Below are 27,700 nucleotides of genomic sequence, written 5' to 3'. Positions count from 1 at the left end.
ATGTTAATGTGAAGAGTGAACAGTAAATGGTTAATCTTACTGCGATCTGGTTTCATTGACTGTGGTTTATCCGGACGTTGAATTCGGCGTTATTAGTACACCCGAAGGAGAACGTTACAGTGAAAAAGCGTTGCTCTCACTGTGATTTCTCATGCCTGCAAAACTACTTGTGCTCAGGTGAGCCTCGTGGTAAGCCCCCCGGGCGTTATCAGGTGTTCCAAGTGCTGCAATGTCAGCTCGATCCGGGATCAAGTCGATGGCGCCCAGCGACAAGGGCAGTAGAACGACATCAAGTAAGTCCACACAGGCAAGAGCCAAGGCAGAAGCCGCCAAGGTGCGACTGCATTACGCCAAACAAGAAGCAGTTTTGAAAATGAAACTGGCCACCAAAGAAGCCGAAAGGGCCGCCAGACAAAGAGAAGAGGCCGCCAGAGAAGCCGAAACCCAGTTGGAAATGACAAAAATATCGACAGAGTTGCAAGTGCTGCAGCTAGAAAGAGAAGGAGAAGCTGCCATGGCGGAAGCAGAGTACATAGAAGAAGCTGAAGGGTCGCGTGATCTGACCGAAACAAGTTCTGCTTTAGAAAGGACCAGACTGGAACGCACGAGCGACTATGTACAATATCAAGCAGACAGGCAGGCTCGTCTCCCCTCTCCATACCTATTCGATAACTTCCCCAGCTACGAGGAAGAGAATTTACCCTCGCGGCTCCGCGATGAAGTCAAGAATGAAAGAGCTGACAACCGATATTCTTTGACACCAAAGTTACGAAGTTCGATGCGAAGAGACGCGGAGGTTGAATCCAGGATGGCAAATTCCATGAGAAACGCGCGTTCTCAGTCATATAGGCGCCAACGTACTTCTCCAGCCCGCATGCCGCTTGCAGCCGATCCCACGCTGCAGTATTTAGCACGACGGGATCTCGTCACTTCGGGACTGTACCAGTTTGACGATAAACCCGAAAATTACCGTGCTTGGCACTCCACATTCACCAACGTGATCGACGGGGTCCAGCTCAGTGCAACCCAAAGGTTGGACCTTATGGCGAAATGGCTGGGGAAAGAATCACGCGACCAGGTGAGACGCATGCGTTCAGTGTACATCAACAAACCTGAGCTAGCCTTAAGCGAAGCGTGGGAGAGACTTTGGGAGAGATATGGGGCCCCCGACATTATTGAAGCGGCGCTATATCGACGTCTGGAAAACTTTCCTAAGGTGTCAGCCAAAGACCACTTTAAGTTAAGAGACTTCGGAGATTTACTCATGGAGATCCAAGGCACCAAAGAAGATGGCTATTCAGCTGGTCTAGTATACCTAGATACTCCATCCGGGATTAGACCAATTGTGGACAAACTTCCATTTGGGCTGCAGGACAAGTGGCTGACTGTTGCCTCAGAGTACAAGGAAGAACACGGTGGTCGATTTCCTCCCTTTGAGCACCTCACTGAGTTTGTGTGCAAGGAGGCGAAGAGGCGAAACGACCCTAGCCTCGTGGGTCCAGGTAGATCCTCTTCGAATGTTTTCAACATTGATAAACCCGTGTCAGTGCTCAAGACCGAAGCCCTTACAACTAACAACGACCCTGGCAAGTATTGTCCATTGCATAACAAACTTCACCCCCTGAAAGCATGCAGAATGTTTAGGGAAAAACCCCTTGAAGAGAGGACGGCTCTTCTCAAGGAGAAAAGAATATGTTTTAGATGCTGTTCCTCAACCTCTCACCTCGCCAGAGAGTGTACGATCGCCGTGAAGTGTCCGGAATGTGATAGCCCAGATCACGTCGAGGCCATGCATCCCGACCTGTCACCGCAAACCGAGAGCGCTCCTTCACCCCCACAACAGGACGGCGGGGAGGGAGAGGCTCACTCTAGGTTAACAGCTGTCAGCACGAACTGTACAGAAGTTTGCGGTCAAGCTCAGTCAAGTCGTTCTTGTTCCAAGATCTGCCTCACTAAGGTGTACCCTAAAGGAGCCAATGACAAGGCCATCAAAGCCTATGTGATTCTGGACGATCAGAGCAATCGTTCACTAGTCAGTCCAGAGTTCTTTAAATTGTTCAACATTGAGAGTGAGCGGTTCCCATACTACCTCAAAACTTGCTCAGGCAACATGGAAACCCAAGGAAGGAAGGCAGAAGGCGTCCAGATCGAGTCCCTGGATGGTAAAGTCGTCCTCTGTCTCCCTCCGCTCTTAGAGTGCAATGAAATCATGAATAACCGCGCTGAGATCCCGACACCAAGTGCGGTGCTACACCAGCCGCATCTCCACCACATCGCCAAACACATCCCAGAACTGGATCCGAAAGCGGAAATACTCCTGCTATTAGGAAGAGATGTTATCCAGGTACACAAGGTTAGACAGCAGATCAATGGACCACTCGACGCCCCATTCGCGCAACGTCTGGATCTGGGCTGGGTGGTGATAGGAGAGGTGTGTCTCGGTGACGTACACAAACCGATGGTTAACACACTCAAGACCAATGTGCTAGAGAGTGGCCGCCATTCAATCTTTCAACCCTGCCCGAGTGTCCCGTGCATCAAGGAAGCACAACAAGGCGTTAACAAGCGCGAGGCAAGCGACGAGTCGCTGGGCCAGTCAGTCTTCGCTCTAACGAAGTATGACAACAAACTTGCACAATCAGCTCAAGATACCATTTCTTTAAAAAACAAAGACACCAAGGTCTTCAGAGATGAAGCAAATAATGGGGTTGCCCCATTGCCTATCAGAGAACCATGCCAGCGCTCACCAGATAACAAAGAGCAGGCAGTGAAACGGTTCACGTCCTTACGGAAAACCCGGAAAAGGAAACCTGAGATGCAGCAACACACCCGATTGGCCCACGAGGTACTGTGCACCCTAATGGCAGAGGTCACAGCCATTATAAACGCACAATCTTTCCTACCTGTGTCTTCTGACCCAGAAAACCCCTTTATACTTTCGCCATCAACGCTCCATACGCAGAAGGCAGGAGCACCTCCTCCACCAGGAGACTTCTCAGACAAGAATTTGTACACAAAGCAATGGAGACAAGTCCAGGCTCTGGCAAATCAGTTCTGGTCCCGCTGGAGACAGAAATATCTACCCTCGTTGCAACAGAGACGAAAGTGGACAGAACCCCGCAGGAATCTTCAAGTTGGAGACTTAGTCCTGCTCAGGGACAAGCAAGCCACCCGCAACAGCTGGCCAACGGCCAGAATCACTGCTACATTCCCTAGCGGGGATGGACATGTCAGGAAGATCGAATTGAAGACTACCGACCAAGGCGATGTGAAAATTTACCAAGGGCCAGTTACAGAAGTTATTCTACTTCTACCCAATGACTGATTAAGAGACTAAGTTTTGTACTCTGCTCATTGTGACCTTACGAAGGTCAAGCGGGGAGTGTGCTGTCTTTACGACAGTTATTTAGTTTATAATATTTTCGCTTAGTAATTCATTCAATAGTATTTTCTAGTTAGAATTAGGAGTGTTTAAAGTATATTCATTGCATGTAAAATATATCGGCATGTGATGACGTCACATCCGGTTTCGCCGCGTCTTGTGGGAAAATACCGGTTTGAAATTAGCGCGAGGGTGGGGGCTTTCCACGAGGCTCACCTGAGCACAAGTAGTTTTGCAGGCATGAGAAATCACAGTGAGAGCAACGCTGTAAGTTAATAGATAATCGATATATTGAACTAAGATGTTAATGCCGATCCTGTTAGAAGTAACGACGGTAGATAATGTTTATGCTTTCGTTAGTTAAAGAGTCGCGGATAGTTTGCATGGAAGTGTATTTAAAGTAGTCAATGGAGCAGGTAAACTCTCCCTGTATACTGCACCTTAGTGTAATGTAGTTATAGTCACCTTTGCAAGTATTTACACTTGAAATGTGATATTAAGGAAGGAACAAATACTGTATCAATCTTGTATTGTTTTATCAACAGTTTTCACCATATGTTAATGTGAAGAGTGAACAGTAAATGGTTAATCTTACTGCGATCTGGTTTCATTGACTGTGGTTTATCCGGACGTTGAATTCGGCGTTATTAGTACACCCGAAGGAGAACGTTACAGTCACAATGAGAGAGAGGTTGTTTTCTTGACACCACTGTGTCGGGGTGATGACTTCTTCTCTGTCGGCTGCCTCGTTATTATTTGGGATTCGGTCGATCAATGTTCTGTGGTCAGCAAATCTAAGTAGCAGATTGGAACCCGCCACAGCAGACCCACAGTGCACTATGTACTGATTGCAAAGCTACGAAATTGCATGTGAATAGCCTCCCCTCCCCCAACTCCACTCTTTCTGCGTCACCAACAGACTGGGGCATCACACATCTCGCTGCCTCCGCCAGGACATTAAACTGTGAACAACTGTGGTCAGGGACTGATCTCTGGGGAACTCCAAACGCTACCTCCTTCCAGTCTGAAAACGATCCACTCATCCAGACACACACTACCGGCAGTTTATCATCTCCAACGAAAAAGCCTAATCACCTATTCCCGATGTTCAATACCATTGCTGTCTCTGAGTTTACCACCGTCAAATGCCGCGAGGGACATAAAAATCAGAAAGTCTCTAGTCACAGCCGTGTAAATAAAATGTGATCTCAGTGGGTGTGTGGCGCATGCTCAGAATGCGAAGGAGACAGACAGACTGAGCCAAGTCACAGACTGATGAAGGGGAGGAATGATCCATTTTGACACAGAGAGGGAAGCGGAGAGTTTGATATTGTGCCTGATGTCGGAACTGTGGCCAGTTAGAAGTCTTGTTCCTCCAACTTGTTTTGAACTGTGAAAATGTTTTATTTATACGAAGGCACCATGGACGCTAAAGTTATTTGAGTTGAAATGTTGTCCTTCACCCACTGACGTGCTTTGTAAACTTTTAACAGTGTAGAAAAGGCAAAGGATTTGTGTATGGGAATCACAAACACAACAACACGTTAGTTCCGCTGTATCTGTCAGTTCACCAGCGCTTGAATGCCGCCGATCCTTGAATGTGGAGGCGGAGATGCTGGAGAAGACAGCGCCACACTCGCGACAAGGAGAGCCCGAACACGTGACCATGTCCGTGATCTGATTGGATACATCGCCATGACGTTCCGAGCACAGTGACGTCAATCACTGGCTCTCATTTTGGAAGGGATTCAGTTGGCCATCACAGATACACCAACAGCTATCGCACTGGGAAGCGGCCGTTCACCTGCTCCGTGTGTGGGAAGAGACTCATTCAGTTAACCCACCTTGTGACGCTCCGGTGTGTTTACAATAAAAAGAGGCCACATTTCTGTCCGGAGTGAGCAAAGAGTTTCACTCAATCATCCCAGCTGCTGCAACACCAGCAACTTCACATCAGGGAGGAAGTTCAAATCAGCTCCGTGTTAAATGTTTAACCATCACGGTGACTGAAGACAGCTGCAGGTTCATGAGGGACTGTTACTGTCAGATTCTGCAGTTCTGGCGGCTGCTCATCGCACCCAGGACTGAACCCTGGTCACTGAGCATTGGAGGAGTCTGTTCTGCTGATGTTAGCCTTAAACTAGACTGGTGTTTAATATTGTGGATCTGTGAAAGGTAAATCAGCTCTGTATCAAATCCCGCGTCTCAGGTACTTACTGTCTCCACCACACTCACACTGTATACTAGGAAGGCCACTCGGCCCATCTGGTTCCTGCCCAAGTTTCATTTCCATATCAGTATATGCCGTTCCCCTTTCACTCTCTCTGAGATTACAGGTTGCAACTAGTCACCACTCTGGGGGATAGGAGATTTCCCTTGAATTTCATAAAATCACAGAAATCTATAACATATTACCGATGCTTTGGCCCAGAATGTTGTGCCGACCATGTAATTTACTCCAGAAACAGCCTAGAATTACCCTACCGCATAGCCACCTATTTTCCTAAGCTCCATGTACCTATCTAAAAGTCTCTTAAAAGTTCCTATTGTATCCGCCTCTACCACCGTCGCTGGCAGTGCATTCCACACACACACCACTGCTTAAAAAAATTAGCTCTGACATCTCCTCTGTACCTACTTCCAAGCAGCTTAAATCTATGCCCCCTCGTGTTAGCTGTTTCAGACTGGGAAAAAGCCTCTGACTATCCACACGACCAATGCCTCTCATCATCTTATACACCAGCATGAATTCCCTGCATGATTGTCTCCGGGCTGAACAAGACGATGAGCTCACTGTGGTTGTGACGTTGTTCAGGGCTCCGGACGAAGTTGATTAAAACTCCTTCTTCGGCGCTCTTTTCAACGTTTTGGGTCATTTTCCACCAATTTTAAAGGACTGTGCCTCAGACAGCTGGGTTGTTGCAATTGTTACGTACCAGCAGCAATAGATCACTAATGGAGTCTGGTTTCGATGTGAAACCCACTATCTTTTATTAGTATCTACTCCAAATATAAAAGATTAAACGAAATGAACAGAAGTTAACAGTGTAATGCGTATATATAGCTCCCAAACTATCAAGCTTGGGAAACAATGCTTAATGTCTCCAGATGGTAACGTGGAAAAAGTTCAGTAATCCACGGAATAAGTGAGTGAAAGGAGAGATTTGTAAATCCACACGAAGATGTAGAGAGAAAGCAATTACGAAGAATTCCACACACATTCCACGCTGGGTAAACAAAATAACAGTCGCCGATGATCTTATCCGTCGATTAGTTCCGAAATCCACTTAGAAATATCACCAGGTGACAGTCACAGGAATATCGTTTCCAAGTGGTTACCACAGAACACCCCCGATTCCAGGTAGGGGCCAACAAAAGTGATACCACAGGATACTCCAGCAAATCCACACATATGGATGATACGAAGTGACAGTCACACATCCGTTGTGCACTGCGTGCCGATAATCAACCCAATCTTCTGGGCGTGGAAGAGCTCCAACTTTAGAAGTGGCAAGCTGAAGTTCCAACAGCTTGTGCCTGTGTGTGTGTCTGTCTCTCCTCCCTCTCTCTCTCTCTCTCTCTCTCTCTCTCGTCTCTCTCTCTCTCTCTCTCTCTCTCTCTCTCTCTCTCTCTCTCTCTCTCTCTCTCTCTCTCTCTCTCTCTCTCTCTCTCTCTCTCTCTCTCTCTCTCTCTCTCTCTCTCTCTCTCTCTCTCCACTCCCTCTCCCTCAGGCTGCCGCAGTGTGTGACTGACGTCACAGTCCCGCCTCACTCAGGCACTTAAAGCGACATTCACAGTGAACGAATCTGCGGTCTCGCAACAAAATGCTCCACTAAATTCTGACAGCAGACTAGCGAGTGAAACTTCGAGTCAGAAACCAAAGTGTTGCCAGCCTGAGTCGGGGCTTTGGGGCTCCAGAGAGAGATGGGGTCTAGTGTTTAAGAGGAGGAGTCAAGCCAGCAGGATGTGGCTACAAAAGAAAGATCAGAAACATTTGGAAACTGGTTGACCTAAAGAAATGTGGTTAATTTCTGCAAAACTCTGGTGGAAATCAACAGATCCGGAAGCAAATGTGGAGAGGAAGAAATGGACAACGTTTAGGCCGCGCCGCTTCTGCACGCTTAGGCTGTGTACTCCGCTACTTAGTTGCTGCTTGAACTACAGAATTCCTCCAGCATTGTGTGTGTATGCGTCGCTGTATTCCCAGCAACTGCAGAATCTCCTGTGTTTTATAACTGCATTTTACTTTGGCATATGATACACGTTGATATTGAGTATATTGTTTATGGGAGCCGCTTTCTGCGTTAAAACAGCTGCAGAATTTTCTATACACACACGAAAAAAATGAGGTATGTATATTGAAACAGTGCCTGCAGAAATCTTTAATGGCAGTGTGATTACCCATAAGGCAGTGCATTTAAAATTTCGCTTACTCTGAAGCACCGAACAAATGCGCAAGCGTCAGGGTTGATGACGTCCCCAAGTACCACGCATGCGCACAGTGCACAGAAGGCCTTGCAAATACCGGGTGCAGGTAAGAGCGATCCTCTACGTTTTTAAGTAAACAGCGACTGAGGGACGATTCCTGTGAAATCCGGACACCCTTACCCGCACTCCCGGGACAGTCCTGCTCTCTCCCCTCTCTCAGCCCCACGATCCGTACACGGACCCCGGGATGCTTCCGGCTGATGAGGGAATGGGAACCGATGGATCTCTCAGACAGAGCTGAGCTCCAGCTATCTAAATGCAAGGATCAGGAACTCGGAGAAAGGGAACAAAATCTTTTACATCACCAGTTGAGAATATCACCTTTGTTCTTTCCTCAATCACAAACAAGAGAACATCTGCAGATGCTGGATTGCATCTGGATTGCTGGCAACATAAATTGCTGGATGAACTCAGCTTTAGTACACTTTTCCATAGATGCTGCCCGGCCTGCTGAGTTCCTCCAGCATTTTGTGTGTGTTCTTGTTCTGGACTTTTCTACCGGTGAGAATATGTTTTGTCCCATTCTCTTTGGGTACATAATGATATCAAACACCTTTGTCCTGGGCAACAAGTAACTTTCACATCACAAATGTGCCGGACTCCAATGAGACAGACTACTGCCCTTCCCTTCATATTCATTGGCTTTACCATCACTGTAAGTCACATGGGGGAGACTTCAGGGAAAATATTTATGTAGAATACAGAAACTGGTGATACCTGTGTGCATTGTTGGTGATGAAAAATTGCTGGAGAATTTGCAAGGTGGAAGAAGTGGAGTTATATTTGGAAATCTGACTTTTTAAACATAATTTAGCAAGCAAACTACATATGGACAGTATGCAAAAGTTTTGTTGAGAAAATCCTTCATTTCCAGTTACAAGCCTGCTACATAGGTTGTGTGAGAGTGCAGATGAACTAGACTGGACCCAGAGGAGATCAAAGTTCCTATTGACAGTGATTTGCTAGCTCATAAGATGAATACCTCTCTGTATAAAACTCACTGTGCACATATTGTCACTGGCAACAAAATGCACAGTACAAGATTTATGTGCACACTGGTTATTCCAAATTAGAGGAGATATTAGAGGGAAGGAGGGGAGACATCCAGTGTCCCTGATGCCTTCACTGACAAGATGTGCATCCAGCTGCAGCTTGTAACCCTGCACTTTAAGGTGTTGGAACTTGAGGTAGATGAATTCCACATCATCCGGCAGTTGGATGTGGTGATGGATGTGACATGAAGTGAGGTGAGTTGCACCTAAGGTGCAGGGCACAGGAAACTGTGTGAGAGTCAGGAAGGGGAATGCGGTTAAATGGTCATCATTGAATAATCTTATGGCCATCCCCCACAACAACAGGTAGACCACTTTAGAAAGTGTTGTGGGGAGAATTAACTGGCAGAGGAAAATCAAAGGGGTGATAGGGGATTCGTTAGTTAGGGGAACAGAACAAAAGGCGACTAATATCTTAGGCTTGCTAGATGTAGCGTGGTGTGTGGGGTGGGGGGGGTGATATGATTAAAATAAGTTGTAGGGGGAATGAGAGCCAGAATGACAGAACAGATAGTGGAGAGGGTGAATCGAATTGAATTCACTTTATTACATAAATACTTCATAAACATGAGAGGGAGAAAACTACATTACATCTCCTTCTAAATCTGCAATGTGTAATTTATAGTAATTTATAATAGATAGTTTGTACATAGGACAGTCAATATAACATCGAAATGCAATTGTATCTGCATGAATTAATCAGGTTGATGACCTGGTGGAAGATGACGTCCCAGGGCCTGTTGGTCCTTTTGCTGTGATACCGTTTCCTGGATGGTAGCAGCACGAACAGTTTGTGGTTGTGGTGAATTTGGCTCCCAATATCCTTTGGGCCCTTTTTACACACGTGTCTGTGTAAATGTATTGAATGGCAGAAAGTTCAGAACTACGGATGCACTGGGCTGTCCACACCACTCTCTGCAGGTTCCTGTGATTAAGGGAAGTACAGTTCCCATACCAGGCAGTGATGCAGCCAGTCAGGGTGCTCTCAATTGTTTCCCTGTAGAAAATTCCTAGGATTTCGCCCCATCCCGAACTTCTTCAGCCATCTGAGGTGGAAGAGGTGCTGCTGTGCTCTTTTCACAACACAGCCGGTATGTACAGACAATCTGAGATGCCTGCTGACGTTTATGCTGAGGAACTTAAAGCTGTTCACCTTCTCAACCGCAGATCCAATGATGTCAGTATCAACCGCAGATCCAATGATATCAGCCTGTCTCCATTCCTCCTGTCGTCCACAATCAGCTCCTTTGTTTTGGTGACAGTGCGGGAGAGTTTGTTTTCTTGACACCAGTCAGAATAATTGCTGGCAGAGTCAGCAATCAAATGGTTGAGCATGGTGCAATGACTGTGATGAGCTGTGTATATCACAATGCAAGAAGCCTCGTAAGAAAGCCAGATGAGCTCAGGACAGGAATTGTGATATTGTAGCCATTATTGGGACTTGTTTACACCCAACAGTCTGAGGAATTTAGAGGAACAAATTTGTAGAGAGATCACAGACCATGCCAAGGAACAAAGGATAATTCAGTAAGTGATTTTAACTTTCCATATATTGACTGGGACTCCCATACTGTAAAAGGACTAGATGGAGTAAAGTTTGTCAAATGTGCCCTTAGTACGTAGAATTCCCGACGTAGAAGTGTGCAATAAGCTGTTAGGAAATGATCCAGGGCTGCTGACAGAATTTAGTAAACATCATACCATGAGATTCAAAGTAAAGTTGGAAAAAGAGATGTCTGGACCACGGGTTGAGATTCTAAATTGGAGAACGGTCAATTTTGATGGTATCAAAAAGGATCTGACAAGTGTGGTTTGGGACAGGCTGTTTCCTGGCAACGGAGTACTTGGTAAATGGGGACTTGTTCAGAAGTGAAATTTTAGGGATATAGAGCTTGCATGTGCCTGCCAAAGTAAAAAGTTGAAAGGTAACTGGTCCAGGGAACCTTGATTTTCAAGAGAAATTGAAGCCCCGGATATTTTGTTCCTCTAAATGCCTCAGACTGTTGGGTGCTACTGAGATCCATTAATGACTACAAATCACAATTCCACACACTGAGCTCATCTGACTTTTTTGTTGTCATCTTCTGTTAGGTTCTAAAAGCTTCCGAATAGTTTTTGCTCTTTTGTTTGCCCTCTGTTTGACTTTTATGTTGGCTCTGGCTTCTCATTCCAGCCACTGTTGTGTCCTCAATGTTTTCACTTCCTTGGGATCACTCAGCTCTTGCTTGCATTTGCCCTATCTATACTCTCATGGTACTATATACTTCTAACAAGTCGTCCATCCAATGTATAATTTCTTTGTGTATGTTTGGAGCCTTTTTTAGGTGCATATGATGATGAGGGGCATTGATCGTGTGGATAACCAGAGGTTTTTTTCCCAGGGCTGAAATGGTTAACACGAGGGGGCATAGTTTTAAGGTGCTTGGAAATAGATACCGAGGCAATGTCAGGGGTAAGGTTTTTTTTTTACTCAGATAGTGGTGGGTGCGTGGAATGTAAGCCAGCAGTGGTTGTCAAAGCAGATACAATGGGGTCTTTTAACAGCCTCTTGGATAGGTACTTGGAGCATAGAAAAATAGAGGGCTGTGTGCGAGGGAAATTCTAGGCAGTTTCTTGAGTAGGTTACATGGTCGGCACAGGATTGTGGGCCAACGAGCCTGTAATGTGCTGTAGATATCTCTGTCCTATGTGAAGGAGCAAAGCAACTTCGGTTATTCGCCGATCCTCTATTACCACCCCCATCACTAAAGATGACTTAATTATCTCTGCTGGGGCCCCTACAATTTCTGCTCTTGCCTCCCACAGGGTCTGAGGGAGCTCCTGGCCATACCCTGGAGATTTATCCACCCTAATCTGCCTCAGGATGGGAACCACCTCCTCTACTTTAGTGTGTACAGGGTCCACAATGTTAATGCTGCTTTTCCACACTTCCATTGACTTTGTCTCCCATTTGCTGAGGAAACAGAGATGAAAGAAAATAAGGATCTCCCTCTCTGCTTTGTTTCCACACATGGATTGCCATGCTGGTCTTCCAGACGACCAACTTTCTCCCTTGCAATACTTTTGCTCTTAATCTATCACTAGAATCCCTGAGGATTATCCTTCATCTTTTCTGTGAGGGCAACCTCAGAATCAGAATCAGACTTTAATCACCAAGTACCTGTACACACACAAGGAATTTACTTCCAGCAGATGTTGCCTCTCTGCTCATAACAATAATAATGATAAATATAAATGAAAATATAGATTATACATACAGGTAGTGCAATCCAAGTAATAGTTAGCTGACAGTTAACTGGCAGTCAACTGTTCAGCAAAGTGACCGCAGTAAGGAGAAAACTTCTCCAGTGCTTATTAGTCTTAGTCTGGAGGGATCTGAAGTGCCTACCAGACGGAAGCAGTTCAAACAGTCCATGCGCAGGATGGGAGGAGTCCTTTATGATGTTCCCCGCACTCTTCTTCAACCTGGAAGAGTACAGGTCCACAATAGAGGGCAGGGAGGCTCCAATGATGCGCTCGGCATCTTCTTTTAGCCATCCTGATTTATTTCTTATAGCACAGAACACTAGATTGGAATTCTAGGCAGATTCCAGAGAAAGTTACATGGCTGTCACAACATCTTAGGCTGAATGGCCTGGAATATGCTGTAGATTTCTATGTTGAACAGCCAATTAACTTCTCTTCCTTAACCTGTGCAGGGTCCATGATTTTAATGCGGCTTTTCCACACTCCCATAGAATCTTTGTCCATCTCCTGAGTAAACAGAGATGAAAAATTATTTAAGATCTCCCCCATCTGCTTTGGTTCCACACGTGGATTGCCATTCCGGTCATCCAGAGGACCAACTTTGTGTCTTGAAATCCTTTTGCTCTTAATCTATCTCTAGAATCCCTGAGGATTATCCTTCACCTTTTCTGTGACGGCAACCTCATGCCTTCTTTTAGCCATCCTGATTTATCTTTTATGTGTTCTCTTGCATTTCTTATACTCCATAAGAAACTGCCTGTCGATCCCTGTTATGCAACTCCATTTTGTGCTTCACCAGGGTCTCAATATCTCTTGCAAACCAAAGTTCCCTACATTTTCTATCTTTACCTTTTATTCTGGCAAGGAGATACCCGCTTTGTACTTTCAAAATTTTGCTTTGAAGGCCTCTCATTTACCAGGCACACCTTTGCCATAAAGCAGCCTGTCCCAATCCACAGTTGCCAGATTCTAGTGTTGATTCCAGGTGTTGATCATGTCCTGAACACATCTGCCTTTCCTACGCTGCTCCTTGTATTGAAATATACAGGGCTCGGCATATTCACTGCACCATGCTCAACGTTTTCGTTCCTGACTTTGAGGACTGAACAACATCTGTCTCCACAAACTCTCTCCACTATCTGTTCTGTTATTCAGGCTCCCATTCCCCCTGCAACTTTAGTTTAACCCTCCTAACCCCCACCTTCCACCGTGCAGATCTATCACCCCTTTGGCTTTCCTCTCCCAGATCAATAAAAAGGAGATGCATACCAGGTACAGGCAGATAGGAACAACTGGAGTACTTATGAAATACAGGAAATTCAAGTGAACACATATGAAAGAAATAAAAGAAGGCATGAGGTTGCCCCAGCAGACAAGGTGAAGGAGAATCCTCAGGGATTCTGCAGATATGTTAAGAGCAAAAAGATTGCAAGGGAAAAAAATTAATCCTCTGCAGGATCAGAATGATAATCCATATGAGGAGACAAAATCGATGTGGGAGATTTTTTTTGCATCCGTATTTACTCAGGAGATGGACATAGATTCTGTAGAAGTGAGGCAAAGCAGCATCAACTTCATGGACCCTGTACAGATTACAGAGGTGGAGGGGTTTGCTGTCTTCAGGTAAATTAGTGTGGATCAATCCCAGGGCCTGATAAGTTGTTCCCTAGGATCCTGAAGAGGACAAGTGCTAAAACTGTCCGGGCACAAGCACAGATATTTAAATAATCTTAAGTGGCAGGTGAGGTACTGGAGGATCGGAGGACAGCCGATATTGTTCTGCTGTTCAAGGAAGGCTCTAAAAATAAACTGAGAAATTGCACATTGGTGAGCTTGACATCAGTAGTGGGAAAGGTCTTGGAATGTTATGTGCAGGAACCCGATATATAAGTATTTGGATAGATGTGGACTGATTAAGGATAGACAGCATGCATGGTAGGTCATGTCTAACCAATCTTATAGAGTCTCTCGAGGAAGTTATCAGGGAAATGGATGAAGGCAAAGCAGCAGATGTTGTCCACATTAGCAAGGCACTTGACAAAGTCTCATATGGGAGGTTTGTCAAGAAGGTTCGGTCACTCACCGTTCAAGATGAGACAGTAAATTGGATGAGACACCGTCTTTGGGAGAAGCCAGAGTGTGGTAGCAGATGGTTGCCTCTCTGACTGGAGGCCTGTGACTAGTGGTAGCCACAGCAATCAGTGCTGGATCTGATGTTGTTTGTCATCTATATCTGTAATCTGGATGATAGTGTGGTTAACTGGATCATCAGGTTTGTGGATGACACCAAGATTGATGGTGTAGTGGACAGTGAGGAAGACTATCATGGCTTGCAGTGTGATTTGGACCAGCTGGGAAAATGGTTTGAGAAATGGAAAATGGAATTTAATGCAGACCAGTGTGAGTTGTTGCACTTTGGTCTGACCTACCAAGGGAGGTCTTTCACATTTACTGGTTGGGCACGGAGGAGTGTTGTAGAAGAAAGGGACCTGGGAGTACAGGTCCTTAATTAACTGAAATTGGTATCACAGTCAGATAGAGACGGAAAAAAAGATTTCAGCCCAATGGCCTTCATGAACCAAAGTACTGACAACAATAGATGGATTTTATGTTCACTTGTAGAAGACATTGGTGAGGCCTAATTTAGAGTATTGTGTGTAGTTTTGGTCACCTGCCTACAGGAAAGCTGTAAAAGAGGTTCAGAGAGTTCAGAGAAAATTCACAATAAAGTTGCCAGGTCTGGAGGACTTGGGTTATAAGGAAAGATTGAACAGGTCCAGACTTTATTCCTTGGAATGCAGAAGATTGAGGGGAGATTTGATTGTGATAGAGGGGCATAGATAGAGTAAGTGTAAGCTGGCTTTCTCCACTGAGATTGGGTGGGACTACAACCAGAGGCCATGGGTTAAGGGTGAAAGGTGAAATGTTATGTGGAACATGAGGGGAAACTTCTTCACACAGACAGTCATCTGGGTGTGGAATGAGCAGCCAGCACGACTGGTGCATGCGAGATCGATTTCAACATTTAAGAGGTTCATGTAGGTACCTGGATGGTAAGGGTATGGGAGTGGGCAATTTAAATAGTTTGGCATAAACTAGATGGCCCAAAGTGCCTGTTTCTGTGTTGTAATTTTCTATGACTGTGACAAGAACCTGAAATAATACAAAAATTCACTCTAAATCCTTTTTAACAGACGTGCGGACCAACCATTCAGCTCAGCAGGAATTTTTTATATGGTGTTAAAACTGTGGCATGTTAAGTTAATAATACATAAAAGAAAATCCCAGTTGCACGTCAAGAAAGACTATTTGTGTGAGACTGTTTCAGTTACTGTGGGGCCAGGCACCCATGCAGCTCAGCAGGAGGAGGGAATAATACCAATGGAGAGAGTCAAACTGAGCGAGGGTTCAAATTGGAGGTGGCCAAAAGCCCCATTCTTATAGAGACAGGAAGAGCATCAGAGAATTGATGGTCATTCCAGATACCAGCACTCTGCCCAGTCAGGAGATGATATCTCTGTCCAGCTTGTTTTGAACCTCACTGTCACAGTGTGATACCAGATCAAACCTTGGCAACTCAAGTAATCTCATCTGAAATGTTGTCCTACACCCATTGATGGATTTTGCAAATCTTTTTACAGGTTAAAAACGAGAAGGAATTTGTCTCCAGGAAGCTCAAACATGACACGCCAGTTTTGCTGTCTCTGTCTAGATATTTAAGAAGTGGAGCAAGGGATTCAATCGACCATCCTTCCTGCTCAGACTGTGGGGATGGATTCACTCGGTTAACTGACCAACTGGCATGTCTGTCATTTTACACAGGAGAAAGGCCATTCACCTTCTTAGACAGTGGGAATGGATTCACTCGGTCATCTCAACTGAAGGTACATTAGCAAGTTCACACTGGGCAAGGCCATTCACCTGTTCTGTGGGTGAGAAAGGATTCAATCAGTTTTCCCACCTGTGGACACACCAGTCAGTTCACACCAGGCAGAAGCTGGTCATCTGCTGAATTTCTGGGAAAAGATTCACTCAGTCATCTGACTTAATGGCTCACCAGGGAGTTCACATCAGGGAGCGGCCATTCACTTGCTCAGTCTGTGGGAAGAGATTCATTAAATCATCCCACCTTCTGAGTCATCAGCGAGTTCACACTGGGGAGAAGCCGTTCACCTGCTCAGAATGTGGGAAGAGATTCTCTGAGTTATCCAACCTACAGAATCATCAGCGAGTTCACACTGGGGAGAAGCCATTCACCTGCTCAGAATGTGGGAAGGGATTCACTCAGTCATCCCACCTGCAGAGACACCAGCGAGTTCACACTGGGGAGAAGCCGTTCACCTGTTCAGACTGTGGGAAGAGCTTCACTCACTTATGCAACCTACAGAATCATCAGCCAGTTCACACCGGGGAGAGGCCATTCACCTGCTCAGAATGTGGGAAGGGATTTACTCAGTCATCCAGCCTACTGAGTCATCAGCGAGTTCACACTGGGGAGAGACCCTTCACCTGCTCAGAATGTGGGAAGGGATTCACTCAGTCATCCCATCTGAAGGTTCATCAGCGAGTTCACACTGGGGAGAAGCCGTTCACCTGCTCAGTCTGTGGAAAGGGATTCACTGATTCATCCACCCGGCAGAAACATCAGCGAGTTCACACTGGGGAGAAGTCGTTCACCTGCTCAGAATGTGGGAAGGGATTCACGGATTCATCCTGCCTACTGGTACATCAGCGAGTTCACACTAGGGAGAAGCCGTTCACCTGCTCAGAATGTGGGAAGGGATTCACTCAGTCATCCCACCTGCAGAGACATCAGCGAGTTCACACTGGGGAGAAGCCATTCACATGCTCAGAATGTGGGAAGAGATTCACTCAATCTTCCACCCTACAGGCACACCAGCGAATTCACACTGGGGAGAAGCCATTCACTTGCTCAGTCTGTGGGAAACAATTCACTCTGTCATTCCAACTACTGAAACACCAGCGAGTTCACACAGGGGAACGGCCGTTCGCCTGCTCAAAATGTGGGAAGAGATTCGCTGGATCATCCAACCTACAGAGACATCAGCAAGTTCACACTGGGGAGAAGCCGTTCACTTGCTCAGTCTGTGGGAAGGGATTCACTCAGTCGTCCCAACTACTGTCTCACCAGTCAGTTCACAATGGGGAGTGGCCATAGTTATGAATCCCTGGGTTTCGTTTGCTGCGGACTGTCATTTTAAGATAGAGCGAGAGAGATTACGAAGGTGAATCAGTCTGACTTGCAGCTTGTTTACATCCCTTGCAGCTTGTTTCGTTTTAACCAAGGACACAGACAATCAGAGTCAGACAGAGACGAAGGAGGAAAAATGGAAGGATCGACACCTGGGAACTAGAGGCCAACTAGAGTTTGGAACTTTCCTATGCCCACAAGGTCGGGTTAATTATCAATTCACCATACATCAAATTTGTAGTTGTCACCGTGTTTGATCCATAGGAGTGGATCTTATTTGGGGTGTCCTATGAAGACCACTGATGTGTTAACCCTTCCCTGGGAGTGGTGTGGTAATTCACTTGAAGACGATACCGCTTGTGACAAGTCACTTTCGGTGATAAATCTTATGAGGGTTTGGAATGACGACAAATAAAATCGACAGCGACTGTTGTGTGGTTTTACCACCATGGAACCTGTGGAATTCAACATAATTGCCTTCTCTCAACACTTACCCTGGATTTCAAATATCTCTCTCATCACCTATTCTGTGGTTGAACTGAACTTTTATATTTTACCATCCCAAGACTCCAAGCCTTGTTTCTCCCGAGCTCAATAGTTTGGGAGTTTTATTTAAACACATATATACACATAACACTGTTAACTTTTGTTTATCTTGCTTAAGTTACTATATTACAAGTAGATTCGAATAAAGATAGTTTTAACATCAAAAACAGACTCCAGGTATAGTCTATTGCTGCTGGTTCGTTTCTAAAACGTTATGATTCGTAACAAAATTGGGGCCTGCATCCAGTATATGAACAGATTTGGAGGCGTATTCATTAATTATCAATTTCATCCCTTTTCATTGATTTGTGTGTGGAAAATCAGCAGCAATGGATGCTGACCAACCTCTGAGGCATTAGAGGACGCCAGAAGGATTGAGTTGTTGAGTCTTGCTAGAAGGTTAAAACTTGCTAAGGTGAAATTGACAATGAGGAGGGCACAGATGCAGACGATAATAGCTGAACATTATGAATTTGATGGTGTGTTTAAAGTAGAGGAGTTGGAGGTGTTTCCTGAAAGTAAACCTAGTGAGCTTGAGGCCAGTACAAGTAAGAAAAATTAAAGCTGGAGGCTGCGGAAAGGCAGAGGCAGTTTGAGGCTAGAGAAGCAGAAAAACAAAGAAGAGGCAGAAAAATAGAGGGAGATGAAGCGGTTGCAGCAAAGGAGTCCAGCATTTTTCTCTGGTGATAAATTTGAGGCCAGTTGGGAAGTTAAATTCGTCCCTCCATTTGACGAGGCAGAGATTGATAAATACTTTCAGCATTTTGAGAAGGTTGCTCAGAGTTCGTCCCAGAATCATACAGGCAAAAGTTTAGAAATTTTAGGAAATCTGTGAAACAGACTTTTATGGAATTTGCTTATGAGAAGATTGTGTGTTTTGACCGCTGGTGCACATATAAAAATGTGAATGATGATTTTAACAGCTTGAAAGAGTTGGCTTTAATTGAAGAATTCAAAAGGTGCGTCCCTGATGACATAAAGACATATTTAGATGAAAAGGATGCTGCCACTTTGCAGGAGTCTGTGAAACAGTTGAAGGAGAAATATTCTGGTCTTACTTGTTACTATTGTAAGAAAGCTGGTCATGTGATGGCTGATTGTTCTGTCCTGAAGATGAAAAAGGAAAAGGAGGCAGTCCCAAATGCCCGTGGTCAGTACGTTGAAGCACCTATAAATCCGCAGGGTCCTGAACATTCTATTGAGGCTCAGTTAAGGTCTGAGAGGTCTGACCGAGTTAAGAAGGGATTGGATCATTTTATGTCAGATGGGTTTGTATTAGTAAAGTAAGGGTCAACCCCGGTAACAGTGAACATTTTTTGAGTTACTGGGGCTTCTCAGTCACTTATATCAGACGGTGTTCTAAAGTTTGGTGATGATTCTAACACTGGTGAGGTAAATCTCATTAAAGTCATTGGGGGCGACATGGTTTCCGTGCCATTGCACAAGGTAACTTTACTGTCAGGGTTGGTTTCAGGACCTGTTAAGATCAGATTATGCTCCAGTTTACTGGTGGAAGATGTTAGTTTGCTGTTAGGGAATGACCTGGCAGATTGTAAAGTTGTTCCTGCAGTGCAGTTGACAACTAACTCAACCACTGACGACCCACAGATGGATTTTAACATTTATCCTTCCTGCACAGGAACTCGAAGTATGGCTAAAATGTCTGCCGGCGCAGACGAGCTTACAGCAGAACAGAACCAAGACCCTGAGATTGAAGCTTTAAAAGAAACAGCTGTCTCAGATGATGAGATTATGAAAGTGCCAGCAGGGTATTATTTCAAGGATGGTGTGTTAATGTGGAAGTGGAGGCCACCTGCTATACCAGCGAGTGAGGAATGGTCAATTGTTCACCAAGTTATAGTTCCTTAAGTTTACAGGGCTGAAATTTTAACTTTGGCCCACAGTATACCCTTAGGTGGCCATTTTGGAGTGAATAAAACGGTAAACAGGATTATGAAATAATTCTACTGGCCTAATCTGTGGAAAGATGTTATGAGCTTTTGCAGAACCTGTCACACTTGTCAAGTTGTGGGTAAACCTAATTAGGTCACACCAGTGGCCCCACTGTGGTCTAAACCTGCATTCGGTGAACCCTTTTCAAAATTTATAGTGGATTGTGTTGACCCATTGCCAAAGACTAAAGCTGGCCATCAATATCTGCTAACTATTATGTGTACTGCATCCAGATTCCCAGAGGCAATACCTCTCAGAAATGTTAAAGCTAAAACTGTGGCGAAGGCTCTTACCAAGTTTTCTACATTTTCTGGTTTGCGTAAAGAAATCCAGTCTGATCAAGGACATGATTTTACATCTGGATTATTCCAGCAGTTAGTTTATGAACTGGGAGCTGAACAATTTGCATCATCTGCATACCATCCAGAATCACAAGGGGCTTTAGAAAAATTTAATTCTACCTTCAAAACAATGATTATGACATTAAAATGTTGAAAATGGAAAAGACTGGGATGAAGGTATACATTTGTTTTTGTTTGCAGTAAGAGAGTCTGTACAGAGATCACTGGGCTTTAGTCCATTTGAACTTGTATTTGGTCAGAGAGTGAGGGGACCTTTGACCTTGTTAAAGGAACAGTGGATTGATGGGGATGTACATGTTAGACTATGTTTTGAAGTTCAGAAATAAACTACATCAAGCCTGTAGTCTATTGAGACAAAACCTAAAGATTTCTCAAAACAAAATGAAGTGTTGGTTTGATAAGCGGGCTTGCAAAAGAAAATACCAGGTGGGGGATAAGGTGCTTGCCTTACCTCCAATGTTGACGAATCCACTTCAGGTGAAATTCAACAGACCGTATGAAATAGTCTCTCAAATTAATGATGTGAATTATGTTATTAAAACGCCCGACTGACGTAAACTAACACAGGTGGTACACATAAATATGATAAAGCCTAATTTTGACAAGCAGGCACCATCTGTGAGTGTTGTTGTCAAAAGATATGAATCTGGTAACCCTAAGAATGAAACAATTGACTCATCTGAGACTTTTCACAAGCCAAACATGGTCCCAGTTAGGCTAATGAACTCGGTTGTTCTGGAAAACATTGATAACAGGTTGGCTCATCTGCAGCCAAAGCAACAACAACAGCTGAAAGAATTAATTCTGAAGTTTAAGGATTTATTTCCCAATGTTCCCAAGCAAACCGCGGTTGCAGTACGTGATGTAGATATTGTTCAAGCCAAACCGATTAAACAACACCAATATTCCATGAACATAGAAAAATGTAAATTGGCTGAGCAAGTGTTGTAAGTGGGGAAACAGATTCGATATGTCTCAGAAGCAAAGACTTTGGACAGAAAATGATTTTATTTACAGAAGGCAAACGTGGGAAAACGGCAACAGAAGCAACACGCACAATTTACAGCAGTCGTGGGGAAAGTCGGTTCGGCAATAAAACACACACGGACAATTACTAACGAACGTGGGAAAATCGCCTGGGAACAAAGTGCACGCGCATAACACCCGCACACACACGCAAACACACAAAGGAAAATTCTGTACGATATCCGCCAGCCCTTGACCCTGTGCAGGCACAGCTCTGTGTTATTAAAGAGAGTAATCAACGCTCCCAACCCTATTCAATGCTCAGCTCACTAACAATTTCTCCAGCGCCGTTCCACGGTTCTCAGCCTGGAGTGAAGCAGGGTGGTCTCTCGGAGATGGCAAAGGGAAAGCACACGCGGCTCCTTTATAGTGCTCAGGGATGGAGGGTCCAGCCCAGGTAATCTACAGAGGGGCCAAAGGCTCCGTGCCAGCAGAGTTAAGCCGATTACAAAGGCCGATTGCTCGAGGCCAAGTACAAGGCTAATTAAAGGGGCCAATGGTGAGGTGTGTATTTGGCAGGTGGTGTGCCTTGACCAGGTAGTGCGTAGGTTTGTCACGTGACAGTCACAATCCCTCCAATACAGTCTACCCCTCGGATCCACGCCATTCGCCAAGCATTACATGTAACAGAGTGAGAAGGAAAGTGCTATATCTTAATGGAAGTCTTACACTTAACTATTTCTAAGGTTAACGCTGTATGTGACTGTACAGAACTAGAGAAAGACAGACGTGCTCTGAATAACATACACACAGCGATGATAACGAGAGGTAAAACGTAGAGAGAAGGCAATCACGCCGAATTCCACGGTGGTAATTAATAAACATCAGTGGTGGAAGATCCTCCGTCGAGCCGTTCCAAAGCCACACACGAATTACCACCAGAGTGATCTGTCACAGGGATGCCGCCTTCAAGGGGTTACCACATCACACACCCAGGCAGGGGTAACTTCGAGTGGCCCCACAGGACATTCCCAGATCCACTCCTTTGGACTATACGGAGTTACAGCCACACATCCGATGTGCTCCGGATTGATGATCACTCCACCCTTGTGGGTGTAGCAGAGTACCAAATCCCCAGCCTCGACAAGCTGGAACTGCTGCCTTTTCCAGGTTCGCTCCTCTCTCTCTCTCTTCTTCCGACTCCTGACCGTGACTGTCTGTGTCCTTGTTTTAAAGGTAAACAAGCTGCGAGTCGGTCAGTGAACAACATCATAGTCCTGCCTCACTGAAGCGCTCTGTTAAAGTGACAGTCCACAGTGAACGAAACCTGCGGGTCCGTAACAGTGCATTGATGGGCGAGGAGGGGTTAAACCTTGATTGGCAGGTGACGTGCCTTCCGACCGGGCAGTGGGCAGTGATGTCACGTGACAGTCACGACCCCTCCGATACACTGGGTCAGGCAATGTTCTCTCAAACCGTTCAGTCTCAGTGTACTCCCGACATGAAAACAATTAACCCTGTCTTTCTCTCCAGGCGACCAAGAACGCTCGAAGTCGGCTTTCCTCCAGCAGCTGGTTCTCACAGCGCCAGTGTCTGGATCCCAGCTCAGAGTAGAAGAAGAAGAATGTCCTTAACTCCTGGTGGAGTCATCGGGCGCCGTCATGACAAGCTTTTGCACCGATCTTTCTGGTGATTGCTCATGGCGTTTCTGCGGCATTCTCCAGTTTTATCTTCACGAGGTCGAGTTGCCAGCACGGATGGAAAGCGTGCAAGGGAGCCGGCTGGCCTTGAACTCGGGACCGTTCGCTCCGGAGTCGGGCGCTGATGCCACGACGCCTCACAGTGCCGAGGGGCAAATTCCATCCACACAAGGTGATGGTTCGAGGACGGCATTTGCCACATGCAGGTTGCCATCGCGGGGGAGCTGTACGCTTGACAGACATAGAGGCGATCTATTCGGGAATCTCTCCCTCTAGACCTTCTCGAGAAGGCTCCAGAGTCAGGATGTAGATCCCGCCAGGCGTCCACCAAGTCAAAGGAGCCGACTAACTCCTTCAGCTTCTTTCCCGATGCTGTGTCGCGCTGGAGACTGCAGAGGTTCCCCACCTCGAAGGTACATTTGAAGTCCCCACTCCCAGGATCCATGGAGCTCAGTAGAGTGGACTGCTGACGGAATAGGGAATAGGTGCGTCTGCATCACCCCGCCCCTCAGGGCATACACGTTGATGAAATGCAGAGGTTCACCATCCAGGCGCACAGCCAGATGGGGCAGGCGGCCGGGCTCGACATCCTGAGCTTTTACCATTTCCGGCTGGAAGGTCGAGGCCAACAGGATCGTCACCCCGCTAGAGTTGGAGCTGAGGAGGCTCATGTAGACCCCTAATTGCCGCTGCAGGAGCCAAGCGGACTCGTCCCCCGCGGTGGTATGGGTTCCCTACAGGAACCTCACCGTATATCACCCATCCCAAAGGACTGAGAGATTCTTTTATCTGCCGAGAGAACCCCTGCTACCATTAAAATTTAGACCAGCTACAGTGAGCTTCATGTAAGGAGTTTACTAGGACTCAGCACCTGCACCCTTCCCGGTGAGAGCGGAGGCGCCCTCAACCACACTAGCCCGAGAGAAAAAAAAACAAGAATTCTCTTTGCTTTCCGGGCCCCAGTGGTGCCAACGCCACTCACCTGTGACCCACCGTCTCCCGAAGGAGCGAGGCTGATTCCCACTCTGATGTCCCTCACCAGGTCATCCGGAAAGGATTTCAGCTGCCGCCTGACATTCCCAGACACAGCATTCCCCTTCCCCTTCACCTTCCGTCTAAGGATGACTCGCAGGGACTTCATCAGCCTCGGCTTGCCAGACCAGCGAAGCGAGGCTAGCTTAGGCCGATGCTTTGCACCCTCAGAGGTGAGAATGAACTCTCTCATTTCCTCCACAGGTATCAATGGGGATTTCTCTGGAGGGGTGAGGATGTCCTTTGTCTCACTCCACCGCCTCACGACAGATAGATTCCCCCCGTCTTCATCCCCGTGTGTTCGAACAGACGGCTGCACTTAAAACCCACACTGCGCAGCGGGTACCTCCCTCATACCTTTCCGCTGCACCGTCGCATCAGTCTTATCCACAGTTACGACAATGGAGGGATCATCCCCAGGGTCTCCCTGCTAGTCGTTATTTGATGGGGCATGCAGAGTACATCACCCTCCCCAGGAGGCAGGTATGAGTTGGGTCTCAGCAGCTCAGATCCTAGGGATCCACCGGCAGCCCGATTATGAGAGTGAGAGAGCTTGGTCTCCTCTCCGCTCTTACTGTTTAATGCTCTTGCCCCCAGGGAATCGCTTACTACTAAGTCCTGGGTGGAGGGCTTCAGGGCTGTCGCGATTGTGCAAACAGGGCTCGCACTAACTTTCAGCACAATCACACCACCTACCACAGGACTAGTGGCTACATCTGGAGATTCAGGGTTAGACACAAGCTCTACCCGGATTCCCACCCTTTCCTGGGAATTTCCCGCATCTACATTCCCTACCCTCTTGGGGGAAGATACCCTTCTCTTCTGAGGCGCACACAGGTGCCGGATTCACCAATGACGCGGTGCTCTCCGCTTCCAACTGCGCACTTTCCCGAGCCTCCCGCTCCACTTCAGGGCAAATAGGCGGGAGCTCTGCGGTCTCGGGGGCCGACTTCTTAGTGTGTTTGGATTTCTTCTTTGCTTTCTTTCTCAGCACAAGCTCCTCCCCGTCCCTCGCCTGAACCTCCTTGTACGTAGCCTCAAGATCTCCCACCTGAACCACGGGGCAGGGGCAGGGACTATAACAGACGTAGGAATAGGAGCAGGAAGCAGGAGTCGGCTCAGGTGCAGGCACAGGAATAGGATCGGGGCAGAGGTAGCTGGGGCTCTGTTGCCCCAAGTGGACACCCTAAGGTTTCGGGTGTTAGGACAGTCCCTCCGAAAGTGCCCCACCTTCCTGCACGTAGCCCCAGGAGCACCCGCCTGAACCACAGGGGTAGTAGCAGAGACTGGAACAGACGTAGGAACAGGGACAGGGTTAGAGACAGGGTCAGGGGCAGGAGCAGAGGCCGGCACAGGTGTAGGAACAGGGATGGGATCAGGGGCAGAGTTAGCTGGGGCACTGGTTCCCGAAATGGACTCCCTGGGTTTTCGAGTGCTAGGACAGTCCCTCCGAAAGTGCCCCACCTCCCCGCACGCATGGTACCGTGGGCGCTCAGAGTTCCAATACACCTGATAGTCTACCCCCTCGGGCCGGACAGTAAACCGGCCCTCAACTTCGTCCTCCATTTCCAGCTGCATGAACACCTGACGCCGGAAAGAGATTACGTTACGGAGGGTGTGTCTCTTAAATTTGAGTCTGAAGTTATATCTGACCGTACTTGTCCCAAGCTGTCTAGTGCGGGAAGCAGGACCTCGTTGGGGATTAAACGCTTAACGTGTCCGAAGACAATTCGCTGCGTGGAAATGTCACCAGCTCCATCTTTAAAAGGATGTTTTCCACCGTGATCCCCCCCAACTAAGATCCCGGTGTACTAACTCATCATTCTCTAGATAAAACACTGCCTTCCCGAACTCATTCTCTGTGGCCAAAATGCCACCTTTCCCAAACAAGTCCTCCAGAGCCGCCACATATATTTTGCAGGGCGGTTCTTAGATTCAAAATACATTGCACTCGCGTTCTCCTTTCACCGACCAAAACAAGGCGTTGTCCGAGGCCGGAGATGCAGCCGCCTTTGTCCAACTCCCCGAAGGCCTGCAACTCCGTGGAGAACGGCCCGGCATGGTGACACTATGTCCAAATCTGGAGATATACCGATGTGTCGGTTATAAGTCCTGGAACGAGTTGAGTGACTGGCCTGAAAAGTTTGTACTCGACGGTAACTTGCTGGCTCGGCGCCAGAAATTCCAGCGCCAGGAAAGGCTCCGTCGGTCCTGCAGAACTTCCAGGCCGTGAGAGGTCGAGACTTCTCAACAGATGCTCCGGCTCCTACTCCGAACGAGAATCACGACGATAAAAGAGGAGGGGCGTTGTCCCGATGTCAGTGGGGGAGCAATGGCGTTTGTCTCCGTTGTTTGGAGCAAACCGGTCTCCTGGCGAATTGCCAGCAGCTGCAGCTGGGAGCCGTCAACGAACCCAGTCCAAACTGGCAGAAAAACTCCAAACGAAGCTTCCACGCTAAAACAGTGTGTGATGGGTGAATGTGGAGGGAGCCTTACTCTGTGTCTGACACAGGAATTGTGCGATGGGACAGTCTGGAGGGAGATTTTCTCAAAGTCTGACCTGCGATTGTGTTATTATACAGTGTGGAGGGAATTCTCTCAATGTCTGACCCCGGTAGTGGGTTATTTCATGGTGTGTACAGAGATTCTCTCAATGTCTGACCCTGTGAGTGTGTAATGGGACGTGGTGTAGGTAGGTTCACTCTGTGTCTGACACCGGTAGTGTGCGATGGGATGGTGCGGAGAGAACTTCACTGTCTCAGAACCCGGGAGTGTGTGATGGGATAATGGAGAGGGAGATTTACTGTGTTTCTGACCCCCAGTTGTATGTAATTGGATGATTTAAAAAGAGCTTCATTCAGTGTCTGACCCTGGAGGGTTCTGATGGGACGATGTGGAGTAAACCACACTCTCTGTCTGACACAGAGATTGTGTGATAGTACGATGCGGAGGAAGCTTCACTCTGCGTCTGACCGTGGGAGTGTGTGATGGGACGGTGTGGAGGAAGATTCACGTTGTGTCTGACCCTGGGAATGTGTGATAGTACGATGTGGAGGAAGCTTCACTCTGCGTCTGACCGTGGGAGTGTGTGATGGGACGGTGTGGAGGAAGATTCACGTTGTGTCTGACCCTGGGAATGTGTGATGGTACGATGCGGAGGGAGCTTCACTCTGCGTCTGACCCAGAGACTGTGTGATGCGACATTGCAGAGGGATCTTCACTCTGTATCTGATCCGTGGAGAGCGTGATGGGGCCCTGCGGAGGGGCATACACTCTGTGTCTGACCCTCTGCTGTTTCCGACCATTGAGGATGCAGGTCTGATAGTATACCGTATATGAGCTTCCAATCTCTTTTGTCAATTTTGTCTGCAAAGCCAGGAGAGTGCTCAGGAAGGCTGGGGTCAGGAGAGTTGGTGTATCTCGGGTGCAAGGAAGCGGTGGTCAGCCTGGATGGGGATAGGGACTGAAGAGATCCTGGGGACTGGACAATCTCAGCCTGGAACTGAGGCGCAGCTGTACCACTTCATTGAGTGTGCGTGTGTGTGTGTGTTTGTGGTTCCCTATGCTACAGTTCCAAGGTGAACACAATGAGAATGTCCTTTGTAATCTGTTTCAGCTCAAGAACTCTTTTGGTATATCTCACACTGCAGAGACGTGTTTTCTCCCCGTGTCTGAACCCGGGAGTGTGTGATGGGACGGTGTTGAGGTAGCTTCACTCTCTGTCTGACCCCGGGAGTGTGTGATGGGACGGTGTTGAGGTA

At 46.9% G+C, this 27,700-nt stretch overlaps 1 protein-coding gene across 2 annotated transcripts; it reads left to right on the top strand.

The window, feature by feature from the left end:
• Positions 1-7,869: 7,869 nt before the first annotated feature.
• Positions 7,870-19,696, top strand: LOC132389048 (zinc finger protein 235-like). 2 transcript variants are annotated; one of them, XM_059961457.1, is made up of 2 exons: positions 7,870-7,916; positions 15,810-19,696. In XM_059961457.1, the coding sequence occupies exon 2, from the start codon at positions 16,217-16,219 to the stop codon at positions 17,345-17,347; it is 1,131 nt and encodes a 376-aa protein (XP_059817440.1). In that variant the 5' UTR covers positions 7,870-7,916; positions 15,810-16,216; the 3' UTR covers positions 17,348-19,696. The 2 variants fall into 2 exon arrangements, with proteins under 2 accessions (XP_059817440.1, XP_059817441.1); XM_059961458.1 differs by lacking the exon at positions 7,870-7,916 and adding an exon at positions 9,830-10,013.
• Positions 19,697-27,700: the final 8,004 nt, after the last annotated feature.

The sequence above is a fragment of the Hypanus sabinus genome, unplaced genomic scaffold (assembly GCF_030144855.1).
Source record: "Hypanus sabinus isolate sHypSab1 unplaced genomic scaffold, sHypSab1.hap1 scaffold_467, whole genome shotgun sequence".
NCBI lineage: Eukaryota > Metazoa > Chordata > Chondrichthyes > Myliobatiformes > Dasyatidae > Hypanus > Hypanus sabinus.
This window is presented reverse-complemented; position numbering and strand designations above follow the sequence as displayed.